Here is a 13,702-nt window from a genome sequence, read left to right on the forward strand (position 1 = left end):
TCAAAATTATATAATCATATCACACTTTTATTTTTTTTTAACTCTCCCAGGTAAATAGCATATTGCTCTTGATGTGTAATTCTCTGGACTACTCTATTCTCTAGATATTTGAGGTGATTTCTGAACCAAACCAATGTTAACAAAGAAGCTTTATAGGTTACTGCTATCAATTATCAGACGTCATCACATCATCAAATGCATCAGGCATGTACAGTCTGTAACAGCGTGAATAGCATATTTTCAGTCTTTGTTTTGTCTTTGTTTTGCTCTGTGTTTAAAACATTTTATGTGTATCTACTAAGCTGTGTTGCCTTGGAGCACTAGACACGTTCTCACCCCTCCCTTATTGTGGTATCTGGCCATTCCAATTAGAGATAGAAAAATAGATTAGACAGTAATAGTTAGGTAATGCACAAATTCATAACTGATGATGTTGCTGCATGAAAAGACACTGACAGACAAGGAGGAGCAGCAGTGGGTTCTTCAGACCATTGAGGTAAAGTGAGAAATATCCACAAATCTGTTATTGTCATTTATTCCCATGCTGCTCTTGCGCCGTGCACACACAGGCAGGTGTGTGAGTGAGTTTCTATGGTCATGGCGATGTTCTGCATCTCTGTCGCTCTGAAACTTTCTCTTGATTCAATAACAGGTTTTTAAATTAGTTTGTCTTGATGAAGAAGAGGAAGCCTATAACATTACAACTACATCAGCTAGTGTGGCTATGAGAACAGCTGACACTAGAACCTGTGAGTAAAATAAACAGGTGGCATTAGAAACACACTCTGAATGATCTTGTGAGTGTTGAGAATAACAACCCTCAGGTTAAACATTGTTTAACCAGATTTAATCATCCAAATCATAACCTTGAAAATGCTCTAGCAGCCAGCAACCATTTTAGGCTACATGGAGTTTTTAGAAATATAATATGAAATATGAAAGAGCCATTCTTCTCATAACCACTTCCTGTCCTGATCCACCCAGTTATAAACTGTTTTTGATGCTTTCTTAATTTTCACAGCACCTCTCTCTAACTGATGTAGACTAGTGCAGGTGGCTGTTTCTTGAGGTTAGGTGGTGAAAAAATGCAGGAAATCTATTTTTAAATTATGATATACATTTCTGGGGGAGGATCCACCAATTATGTTTGGAAAGTAAGAAGTTACAAGTAACATCTGTGATGATGTAAAACACTCACATTTCTATCCAATGTTCTGTCCAACTGTGGTTGGGGCCTTAAAACGTCCATAGCCCAAAAGTAAAAATGTTCTCTAGCAGATCAAGAGCTTCTGTGCAGCCTGTCTGAGACTTCTGACCAATCAAAACCTGCAGAAATCTTTGATGTTGGCCTTGATTGGTTATGGTTTTTATTTTCCAAGTGGAGATTTACATAACGATTGAAGTGTTTTTAATTTAAGCTCCTTTCATGAATTAGATACCATCTGAAACACACATTTTATCCAAATATCATCTGTGTGTGTAGATGTGTGTGTGCATGTGCTTATGTTAAGTGGTCTACAGAGGGAAAGATGCAAAGCTGTTTCTTTTTTTTTTTTTTTTCCTTAAACAAACTAAAAAAAATGGTTCATGTATATTTATGGATGAGTGATGAAAAGCAAAGTGTGTGAACACACATGCATGCATGCACACACACACACACACACACACACACACACACACACAGTCTTATTTTCTCATCTAATTTTCTTTTTTTTCTTCACACACCTACTGCTCTCAAACCAAACATCTGCTGCGACATGTGGAGTGGGCCCACAGCAAATCCCATTGTTCAGAATGAACCCAAGATATTTTTCTTCAAAAACTAACGCTGACAAACCTCCTCAAAAGCTCATCACCTGTATCCCGCACTGATGCTGGCACTTTTATTTCTCTATAAAAGTAATCAGAATCTTTTTCGCCCATTAGCGTGTGTTGCATCAGTGCCAGCCACCTTGAAAAATAGGCCACTACCCGACCCGTGTAGGTGCTCTCCTGACGCACTTCCAGAGTATTAAACTGAGCCACATCCTGCACAATGAAAGCAATGAAAAAACACTCCACTCTCTGCCAATTTGAGCTGCACGGCATGTTGCATTTGTGCAGTGGAAAAAGAACAACTTATACTGTCATAAACACAGCTGAGATGCTGAAGGATGTTTGGCATTTATTGGAATATTCCACAATGTCTGACAGAGCCCATCAGATATTCCTCGAGTGCAGAAATTAAAGCTCTTCAATTCATTTTTATCTTTGCCATTGTGCATTTCTGTGAAGCAGACTCTTTTAGTTAGTAGTTTGCTTTAATTCCTCATTTGTCTGTCACTCTTGTTCATTGTTTCCTTCCCAGCTGTCTTACATTTTGTCCCTCATCTTTTCCTCTGCCCTGCCCAGCTCTCTTATCTCTTTTTCCACCCTTTTCTCTCTTCCTCCCAATGTTCTTTTCTTCCCCATCCTCACAATTCTCCCCCTTCTCTTGCAGTCTTGTGCCATACTTTCCTTTGTTACTCTCTCTCCTTCTCCCTCTAGAAATGCAGATAGGATCTTTCCCCTTCTAATGAGTAATAAATGAATAAATAAAACAAAAAGCCCTCAGAGTCTGTGTGTGTGTGTCTGTGTGTGAATGTGGGAGAGAGTATGGGTGTGTTGATGTGAAGCCCTTGGCAGAGCTTGAGCCCTGAACGACATAATTTAGACTGCTTTCAACTGCGCCCACACACACACACACACACACACACACACACACACACACAAACTCACTATAACTACATGCTTGTATATTGCCATGGTTGTTGGCATACATACACTTAGATAGCACACATACACAGTTTTAGCCCACATAAAGAAACTGATAGGATTTTCTGAAAATATTAACGTCAACAAGCTCCAAGGGGTTCATCAAACATGATAAAATAAGAATTTTGTGTGTGTGTGCACTCTTACGTCTGCTGGAGTGCAAAATGTCCATGGGGGTCTCCGCTGTGGATTTTGTAAGTGATGGGGTCCCTCTCCCGATCCACTGCCTTAAGACATAAACAGAAACGGACACACATACACACACTCTTATTTTCCTTATATGCTGTACACTCATAACCAGGGATTACTGTATCTGCAGTTGCCAGGGGGTATGTGAAAAGATTGCGAAGCAGCTCAATTAATTTGAAAAAAAAAAACTAGAAATTACAGTTTGATTTACATAAAATAAATATCCACATATTAAGTCAGCTGTAACTCTTGGACAGTAAGTTTGCAATTAATGCTAATAGTTAGCATTGTGGAGAGTTAGCTGTGGAGAGAAGGTAGCTGTTAACTAAAGTAATGAATAAACAGTTCAAATAATTAGATAGAGGTAATGTAAAAATGATTGCAGTGGTCAAAACTAAGACAAATGGTTGAGATGGTTAGATTAAAATGGGACAGAGAGCATGGGTGTACCTGCAGATTAAGCAGTGTAGCTCCAGTCCTCATGGCTTCACTGATCTCCAGGTTGTATTGTTGCAGGGGGAAATGGGGAGGGCTCTGGTTGTTTGGGGGCAAAACTTCAATATAGACAGTAGTAATGGATGACCTAGAGAGAGAGAAAGAGAGAGAGAAGTGAAAAGACAGAGGATAAAATCGGCAAAGGCAAATTGAACAGTGTGAGTGTACAAAGACGGCTTGAGAAACAGAAAAACAGATAAAGGAGGAAGAGTAGCAGAGAAATGCTAGAGCGAGAGATGAGAGGGGAAAAGAGGAAGAGAAGAGCTGGAGGGCAGCACGAGAGGATAGTGGGTTAAAAAACAAAGCAGTGCCAGGGAGGGTGAACAGTCTATTATTTAAGAGTGGTTGGCCAGTGTTTGTTTCTTTGCACTTCATGCTGTGTTTAACTAATCGATAAAAGCACGAAGTCAACAACAGCGTGAGTGGCAAAGACACTAGACAGTTCTTCTGCTGCTGGGCCGACAAAACATTTTTGTTGGAGGGGCTTAACGTTTCTATTATGCATTTTGACAAACTTATCCTGTTGTTTCAATGATTCATTCATGCAGAGGCTGGTGCCGTTTCACTGAAAAAACCCCTCTATTTTTGTTAGTTCATTTAATAAAAGGATGTCTGAACAGCGTGACACCATCTTGTCAGGGTGGTATTATATCATCCTTTACTGTGCCCTTTATTATGCTGCATTATGAACCTTATTATACAATGTTATGAACCTTATTAAGCAGGGTTGGGAACTGCATTATGCAGGGTGGCATATTTGAAGACCTTCAGAATCTCAACTATTACTTAAAATTGAGCCCTGCACCAGAGCACATAAACCTTTAATATCATATTAGAATTTATATTGTTGAGGGCTTTGTACACATGTACAGAATTGCATTTAGGAATGAATGAAGTGTTTATACACTGATTACTATTAAATACAGTTATAAAACAAGGCTAGCTACACAACTGTGGACGGGGTAAGGCATTTTGATTAAAGTTTTTCAAGACAAAATTAGATAAATAAAAAGAACATTGAATTTCAGAAAAAAAGGGGGAATTACTGAGTTTCTAATCTGACGTCCAAAGAAAGTGGATGTGGAGTAGTATCTGACAGTAGATGTTTCACTTTGTAAAATAAAGTCTTAATTAAACAGTGTTTACTTCCCCTTTGATAAACAGCTTTGGCTCCTCAGTAAGCTGTATTCACTGACATTTTCTAGTCAGCATAAAATATATCCCAAAAACAGCATGTTACTGTAATGACCTACAATTGACAGAGCTTGTTTATTTTTGACACCATAAACAGCTCATGTCCTTGTGTCAGTTTTTCTTTCTGAAAACATTTAATCACCTGCGTCACAGTAGTCTGGCTTCAGCGCTCTGGAAATTTGACTGCTTTGTGTAATTGGAAGATAGCAATGTACGAACTGCAAATTAAAGTAGGACCCAACTGCAAACAGAACTGACATCTGCTATATCAATTATTTAGAGATGATTCAGTCTGGAATTGTGATTCGGAACAACTCCTTCCCCAAAAGAACAATAAGATGCAAGACAACTGGGAGTAGCTGGAGGTCAATAATGACCTCAAAGTAAAACGGCAGAAAATATGACTGTAGAGACAACAGCAGAGGCTTTTGGGATATACAGCATGTTTTACCACTACAATAAAAATAATGCTCAGTACGTAGTATCACTGGTCCTGCTTTCCAGCTTTAGTAGCAATGTGTGGATGTGCCACCATTCATCTTTTATCTAAAGGAAAAAAAAACATACACTTTTTCCACAGAGATCAAGAAGAAAATATTGATATTATCTAGCACTTCTTTACCTTACCTCAAAGTCAGAAGAATAATCTTATTCAATATTGCACCCGTGTGGAATATACAGATTGTTCAAGCTTTGAGATGTTTAAACTGAGTCGAATATTCGTATATGTAGGTCCCAAAAATTCATTTAGCCATATTTTGTATCCTAGAAAATGTTGGGATCACCATTTAAAATAGGGCTGTCACAATATCAGAATTTTTTTGGGGCCAAAATGATATTATCTCAATATTTATGGCAATTTCAAAAAATATAATAAAATATAACAATAATATGTTCATTCAAATTTGGCTTTAACTTTATTTGTTGTTTGTTTCGTCTCTTTTTTGGAAAATGAATTAGACTTAAGCATGAGTGTAGGGAGGTGGAGAGAGAGAGTCTGTGACCACAACTGTACAAAAACAAACATAAAGAACAGCTACACTTAATTAATAGTGAAATGTCATCTTGTGTGTATTATTAACAGAATATCAGTGTTTCAGTTTTTAAAAATCACAATTATTGTCAATACTGTTAAATTGCAACACCCCTGACTTAAGATTAAAGTTTGGACAGTGTTTGGCTGCACAGTATGAGTTTGCCCTCACTGGCCTACCAGTGAGTCAAGTGAGGTTTACAAGTTTTTCAATTATTTTCCTGCAGCCTCATCAAAGACGGTGTTGAGGCCCAGTGCTGAGTCACATGAAAAGAAGTAGTGGCTCATATCTAGATGAAAGAAAGTGCACTACAGTGAACCAATCTTAAGTTTTGCCAAATTGGTTATCACTAATGAACGAGCTGGAGGATGCTCAATTTCCCAGTTTTGCCACCACACGACACGAGTGATATTAGGTTTTACTCACCCTCAACTTCAGGGTAAGAAACCACAGGGAATTAGTTTGCGTTCCCACTTGGTGAGAGAGCAGAGTTCCAGCAGGGAGGGAAGGGAGAGATTAACTCCACTCAAACTGGGTCATCGACTGAAAAAGCCAAAGAACCTCGGGTCTAAACAATAGCTCACAAAATCTGTTTACATTCACAACAATAAATAAATAAAGAGATAAAGGCTGGAAAAACGTAAGCTGTCAGAGAGAGTGAAAGCCAGTGTTTTATTAAAACAATTCAGATGGCATTATTGATGAAAACCGATTGAGGGATGGAGATTATTCAGCCGAGGTTTCTGTTGTGGCGGGGACCCATTTCTCCCTCTCCCTCAATCCTAAAACTTTGTCCTCCAGTAGAAAGAATCCTTCCCTTTAAATCTCTTGTGTGTTTCTTATTTAATATTCAGTTTCACATAGTTATTTACTTGTTCCTACTTGAAGAGTACATACACAAAAACCCTCAAATGTGCACACATGACTCTATTTGCAAATCAAATTCTTATTGAAACTAATTTAGAAAGAATGAAGTTGCTTAGTCTTGGGCAGGACAGATTTAACAGACTTGCATCTGTGAGCATTTTCTGATCACTTCACTGTTGAGTCAATGCTCAGCCCGCACAAATAACCCCCTCCTCCCCTGTCATTCAGAGTAATTTGTTGGTGCAGCAAATCATTATTGGGTTAGGTGAATGTTTAGGTGAATGGCTTCATCACTGGGTGCACTTTCCTGTCCTGTTTCTATTACTGTCTCTCAGCTCTCAGTATCACATTTCTGCTCTTCTCATTGTCAAAGAATCCTGGTCTAAACCTCTTTTATAGCCGAGGTGTAAAAGCACATTCTGACACCTCAAGTCTGTTTTATTTCAACCTATGGATGTAACTACTTTGATGTTTGTTGGGCTGTGAGCACTGTCCAAGACGTTCCAAGCAATCAGCTGTAGAGTGGCTGATCTGATCCAGTATAGGTACAGACACATGAGCGCTGCTGACGTGCCGCTTTCAATTTGGGGCCATGTAGACTACAATATTTATTTGCTTTGTCTATTGCATATTAAATTTAATTTCTGGCTCAGAACCAAGGCTCATTTGAATAGATTTTATGTGTGTCTTACAACTGCATTTTACCAGAGGAGCAAGACTTGAGTTATGTGACTTGGATTCAAGTTGGATTCAACTAAGAAGTCTGGAAGATTTATCATGCAAATTCATTTAAATGATTTAAAGCTGCAATATGTAAGCCATTGAAATCAAGCTAGGCCTCCTTCTCCAGCCCTGTGCTTTACGCGTTTACGCTGTATCAGTTAATGTTGGCATAGGGAGCTTATTGCTAGCGTGTCAGTCAGCCATAGCAATGTCTTCCAGCAGTTTAATGCCTCTGTGCGAGAGCAGTGGTAGACCAGAAGTGTATTGATGTGTTGATTGACAGCCCTGCCACCTCTGACTTTGGCCTTCTCTGATTGGTTAGAACAGCAAGGCTCGCTCAAAAACCTTTTGAAGACTATAGCTCACTGCTGTCAGGATGTTCAGCGACTCAGAAGCTTTTGATAGTATCTCTCTACATTGGAAAATATTTCGGAGGATATTTCAACTAAAACACAATATTTGAAAAAAGTTACATAATGTATCTTTACATTTGGTCAGGTACACATAATGACATATTTAAGGCTACAACTTTGGTACTTTGAAATTCAGTGTCTGGTCCAGGACATATTAACTTGTTGGTCTATAGGCTCGGAAAGTGGGGGCATAATTACCCCTGACCAAAAGAGGAAAAGTGTACTTCTATTTCTTTTTCTACAGGTGTTAAATAGACGATGTGTCCCTTGGGTGTGGAGGATTTGGAGCTGCCTGAAAGCACCTCCGAACAAGGAAGGAAGGAAGTAAACTGATGAAAGTAAAGTGACAACTACTGCAAGTAATTGTTTTTTCTTTTGAGTACTTAGTATCATGTAGTATGTTTTGGGTAATTACGTCTTTTCAAGTAACTTGTCCAGCACTGCATGTTCAGAAACTCTAATTTACCAGATGCCTTGTAAGGTACAGTGTAAAATTCTCTCTTTATCTCTCTCTATCTAGCTATTTATCCAACATCTCTTCCTAGCTCATCTCTTCTCTCTGGTGGTGCCCTCTTTTCTCTCTTACCCTCCAGTTTGATGAAAGAATAAATGAGACCCCTGAGCATGAGCTGTTTTCAGTATTCTGGGGAGCATCTAACTAGGCCATGCAAAAGTACTTCTAATCTGAATGAACCCTGTACAGTACATCCAAGGGTCTTCAACAGGTCCAGACCCCTAACAGGGATATGGAAAGCACACAAGCTGGGATCAAAACTCATTTAAAAAAAAAAAAAAAAAAAAAAAAGTTAATGTCTTGTTGGTGCCCATCAGGAAGAGGACACACTGCTCATTTTGGGTGCTGACCCGTAGTTTTAACAAATCAGTTGGCAGACATAGATATTGATTGGCTTTGCAGGTTATGTTTTCAGCTGAGATAAACAGGGGGTCTGGGGATCTTTGGGGACAATCTGTGAGCCAATCACTGGAACCACCTCAATCTGCAGTGGTTCACATTCTGTATTGATTTGGCAGATACATAGCAGAAGCCAAGTGCGAGAGGAGAGAGGATTCTAGCTTTTACGATGAAATATTGATGAAAACAGCAATTTACTGCAATATTGACAACTAAATCACACATTTTATAATTTTAATACGAATTATCATAATGATTTTTGGTCTACATGTTAGGTATTATTAGTTTTGATAAATTGAATTGATTTATAAGACACTAGCTTGATTCAGTCTAAATTTGAGGACATCCCACCAGTCAACTGTTGAAACAATTCAATTTGTGTTACTTCATAAATCTTTGATATTTGAGCATCTTATGGGCACCTCTTTGCTATCGCTGAGCATCTGTGATTGACTAACCCCCTTAATCTTTGTGTTGTGTTCGCCATCGTGATCTCTACCAGTGGCTGATTGTTTGATTAAGCGTATTGGATCAGGGTGAAGGGCAGTCGGAGCTGTCTGACTATTCAGCCCTAACAAATTTGGTGAATTCTTGCTATTAAGCAGCTTCTCCTCATTTTCAGATTTAATAAGTATTCTTAAATAGTAGTCCCAGCATGTAATTAGACAATTTGACCATATTCAAATGTATTACAGGCATTAAATTCCCTCTCTGTGTTCCTGCAGCACAGCTGAATATAGATGGGAGCTTTATATTAACTTTGGATAAGCTTTTGCACAGAATGTGAACTGTGGATTGTGTCCCCTAATGCCTCTAGTGAAACTGCATAATGAGGGGATCCTCTAATGACCAGTATATACTGCAGGAATGGTAACAGCGAGCAAAAAAATTGTGTATTTAAAATGTACTTTAAAATGGCAGGCTAGGTTTTTTCAGCTTGGTTTGAGCAAGTGAGACTTTACATTCAGATACAGACACTAATCTGGAGTGACTAGCACTTCTAGGAGCAGTGAGGGGTTTAGTGTGGAGTTAAATGCTCACAGAAAAGGTAACATCGGATGGACACGATGGGTCATGTATAAAATGTTCATACTGCTTGTCTACATTCTAACATTTACCCAGGTGTCAGGTGAGTTAATTTCGTTTTCATCAGGAGACTGATGAACAGAAATTTGAACTGTTTAACATCTGACAGTGACTTCCTTAAGTGTGTTTTGAAAAAATGAACGAGGTAAACAGGAATGTTCCCTTGTTTCCTTTCACACACACCCACCTAAAGGACAATTATCACTTCAGTATTGCACTGTGCCTTTTCCCCAAACAATGTAACTAAATGTTGCTTTCGATCTGTGCTTGTTGCTTGAACAGCAAGGACTTCCTCTCTGCAAATTTAATTTAACATTTTGTTAAGATGTGCCCGAGTGCAAAACACCAAGAACTTCCTGTATGAACAAACAACAGGCTGTTCTTTTTTTGTTTTTTTTTTTATTCCTGAGTTTTCCTTATGGTGTTTCTGTATTTGATGATATGCAACAAGACAAGAAAAACTGGAAATTTGGAGGAAAATGAAAAGAGGGAAAACATGCATCAGAAGGACCTCACATCTCTTGATGCACGTTGTCCCCCTTTTCTGCAACCTGCAAAAGCACATGGCATGTTCCCACTGAGTCCTTGCTCAATGATGTTTCTTGAGTGAACCTGGAAGCATGGTGCCACCAGAAAAAAAAAAAAAAAACACCCAAGGAATCAAACTCTCTGCCAGTGCAGCTTCTGCATCAATCTGTGAAGCCGCGTGGTTTGACCACGTTCCAGTGAGTGAACAGGTCGATGGCTGGATTTGCTTATGTTCTCAGATAGTGCACGGCTATTTCTAAAACTAAAATTTCACAATTTAAATTAAAGTGTTTTCTGCCAGACTTTTGCTACCAAATCAATACACATAGAATTTACACAATATCTGGAAAAGCTGCTTATTTCCATGAAATAGCCCAAATTGGAGAATAAACTGGAGTGTGTGAGGTTGGTGAAAGTTATGGCTCCTTATTGATTTAATACATGAAGGAGAGATGAAGGGCAGGAGACAGTGAGCATCAGGCAGGGGAGAACAACATTCAAAGAAATGTCACCTTATCAAGTCAGTCCTTATCCTTGTGTGCGACAGGACCAGAGTGCAGTATATTTTGTTTCTCTTACCATTTGTGGTATTCATCCTTGATGCAATGTCCTTCTGCATTTGCTGAAATTCTCCCCTCTCTGACATGCAGACAGTATAATTTTCTTTAGATTTCTCAAGTAGAATAACTAGCAGTGAAGCAACCGCTCATTACCTTTGACTCTGCTTTACTCCCTTTTCTCCTTTCCTTATTGTGCATATACCATCCATTTTCCTCTCTTAGACTCCTTACCTGCCATTTTCCAATATAAAACTAGAAATCGTGACATATTTCCTAAAATGAAAAATGCCTCACCTGAAAATGGTGAATAGATGGCGAGAACAGCGGGGGAAGATGAACAAGAAGGGAGCGACGGAGAGTACTGTGGAGTGTCTGACAGTGAGTGTGTTAAAAAGCTCTGGAAATGTGATGACCTATCGTGCCTCGGCTCCAGAGCGACAGAAGAAAAGACTGACGAGACAGAGACAAGACAGAGAGACAGCCTCACCTTCTCTGAGGTGCAGGCCCATTGTCCATGGCTTCTACAGTCAAAGCGTAGCTGCGCCCCACGGTCAGCTCGACCCCTGGTGCCACAGTAATGACTCCAGTGCTGTGAAAGCAGTTCATGCAATATTCCATAATTACACACATGTACAAATTACTCCAATGAAGGAGCAGTATGTAGCATGTTAACATTAGCATTTTAATTTCAATACTCTACACTGTATTTCACATTGTGGCACTACTTGTCTCATCAATGGCCGTCATCAATTGTCTATGGCAATTACTTATCATCGTAGTTTCAAGTTTCAAGTTACCTTTGATACTGTCATTAATAACATCACTACTAAGACATCTAACAATAGCACAAATATTACACGTCCAGGCAACTGTCATTTTGCACCTGACAGCAGCAATGACATTTTTACACTGAATTAAAAATCCTCTTAATTAGTTCAAGAAATGCATGACATTTTGGCAAATATGCTTATTTGCTTCCTTGCTGTGCTTTGGTCTCTTCTGGTTGCCTCAGACTGCAGCCAGCCAAGAAATAGTCTGATACAAAACCCCCAGTAAAGACCACAACTTCACACTTCAATTTTTTGGACAGATAAAAACAAATAAGCCAATAATTGAGCTTTACACAATGTTAGTAGCCTCTGTGGTGGCAGCAGTATGTTAGCGGGGCAGCAGCAGCAGCTTCAACCCTCTGTCAGTGCCTACGCAGGACGCATTCAGGCACAGGGTTCAGTGTAGGTCACCTGTGTTTTGGCAGTGCTGGTTTATAGCACAGAAGCATGAGCGTGGCCTCAATTTTCTAATCTAACTTTAAAATAAAATATTTTACATGTACATTATCACAGTGCAAGTGATATAATTACCTGTTTCCAATAAGAAAATGTTCTTGGGCACCAGCTAAGATCCGGTAGGTGACCTGACCATTAGGACCTGCATCAGAATCTACTGCTGACAGCTGGGAAGAAACACACACAGAAAGCACATGTGTCTAAACACTCACTCATGCATTTGTTCTTACACCATAATGAAAGATGTAGTTTCAAATTCATTTCAGATTATGTGTAATCCTGTAACAAAGTGGGTTTCAAATACTAAACATTTTAAGAACTGTGTTATTAATAAGTAGTGTGTGACAGTGTGTACCTGCAACACAGTTTCTCCAGGCATCATATCAGTAAACAGGTTGACATTATAAGAGACATTGGCAAACGTCGGAGTGTTGTCGTTGGCGTCCAACACCGTTATTGTCACGGTAACTGGTTCGCTCTGCTGGACGCCGTCTGATGCTATAAGCTGGAGAGACAGAGACGCATGGGGAGGGAAGAAACAACAATATGTACTGTTTTTTTGACAAGAGCCAAAACTGAAATGTTTCTTCTTGCAGAAAAAGTTACACTCAGCCGAGCTACAAAAAGGTACCTTTGGAGAATCATGAGGTGGGCGGACTATGTGCTCAATACCTACCTGACATCTTGATAGTGTTGTGTTTGTTTCCTTGTTTCTTTTGAGGTGGAATTGCTCTGTACATTTTCAATCTAAATCCCTGCTCTGTGTTTATTTACACATTCTTGTGGATGCAGCTGAAAAGTCTTAAAAATCTTTGAACTAATCTGTTTCCCCTATATTAATTTTACCTGCATACATAGCGCCCGCAATGACTGTTGACTCCACTACCTTTAATTAAATATAGTAAATATCAAATATACACAAACCACATAAACAAGCATAAACAACCATTTATGTCCAATTAACCATAAAGTCAATGCTCAAAAACACCTTCTATGTTGTGTGTTACTCAACTTGTTTTTTTAAAAGTCTAATTACTTAAGGAATAATTGAACAATTTTGAAATACGCTCAGTAGCTATCTTGCAAGATGTCAGATATGAAGATTGAAACCCTTTATATGCAAATTATGAAGCTAGAGTCAGCAGCCGGTTACCTTATCTTAGCATAGCTTAACTTAGCTTAGCATAAAGATTGGAAATAAGGAAACAGCTAGTCTGGCTCTGTCCAAAGGTAACAAAATACACACCAGTAGTATACAAGTATACAACACCATGGGTTGTGTAGAAGAAAAAGAAATTCCATTTAAAATGTAAGTATGCCGGATACAGTGCTTTTACATTCAAAATAAATTATGTGTAATTTTGTGGTGTCTTTTGAGCCTCTCCTCTCTCTTCTTCCAGCCACTCAACTCTCCCATAAAGCAGCTTACCCTAGCAAATTGAACTAACACATATATTTCCCCATGTTTTAGAAATCACACACAGTGTGTACCAACAGCAGCTTCTTCACCGATACCAATCTTCTCCTCAAGCTCATCTGCCAACAAGCTGATTGACTGCTTTAACTGAAAATCATCCTTTAGGTCTCATAGCTGACTCGCTCACTCTTCCTTGGGTTTAAT

The 13,702-nt window shown here is 39.0% G+C and overlaps 2 protein-coding genes across 4 annotated transcripts in view; both read right to left on the reverse strand.

Moving 5' to 3' along the window:
- Positions 1 to 13,702, reverse strand: part of rbp4 (retinol binding protein 4, plasma) — a 249,499-nt gene that overhangs the window by 227,204 nt on the left and 8,593 nt on the right. The gene's annotated exons all lie outside the window — the stretch shown is intronic.
- The window catches only part of LOC139608268 (protocadherin-15-like), a 278,991-nt gene that overhangs the window by 81,500 nt on the left and 183,789 nt on the right, over positions 1 to 13,702 (reverse strand). For all 3 annotated transcript variants that reach the window (XM_071461819.1, XM_071461818.1, XM_071461817.1), the window contains 5 exons: positions 12,437 to 12,586; positions 12,157 to 12,248; positions 11,283 to 11,384; positions 3,433 to 3,565; positions 2,941 to 3,020 (listed from right to left, as the gene is read on the reverse strand). In XM_071461819.1, the coding sequence (XP_071317920.1) occupies positions 2,941 to 3,020; positions 3,433 to 3,565; positions 11,283 to 11,384; positions 12,157 to 12,248; positions 12,437 to 12,586 (557 nt within the window). The remainder of the gene's footprint in view (positions 1 to 2,940; positions 3,021 to 3,432; positions 3,566 to 11,282; positions 11,385 to 12,156; positions 12,249 to 12,436; positions 12,587 to 13,702) is intronic.

The sequence above is a fragment of the Trachinotus anak genome, unplaced genomic scaffold, assembly GCF_046630095.1.
Source record: "Trachinotus anak isolate AG129_WGS33_773 ecotype Australia unplaced genomic scaffold, CSIRO_AGI_Tana_v1 ptg000025l, whole genome shotgun sequence".
NCBI classification, from domain to species: domain Eukaryota; kingdom Metazoa; phylum Chordata; class Actinopteri; order Carangiformes; family Carangidae; genus Trachinotus; species Trachinotus anak.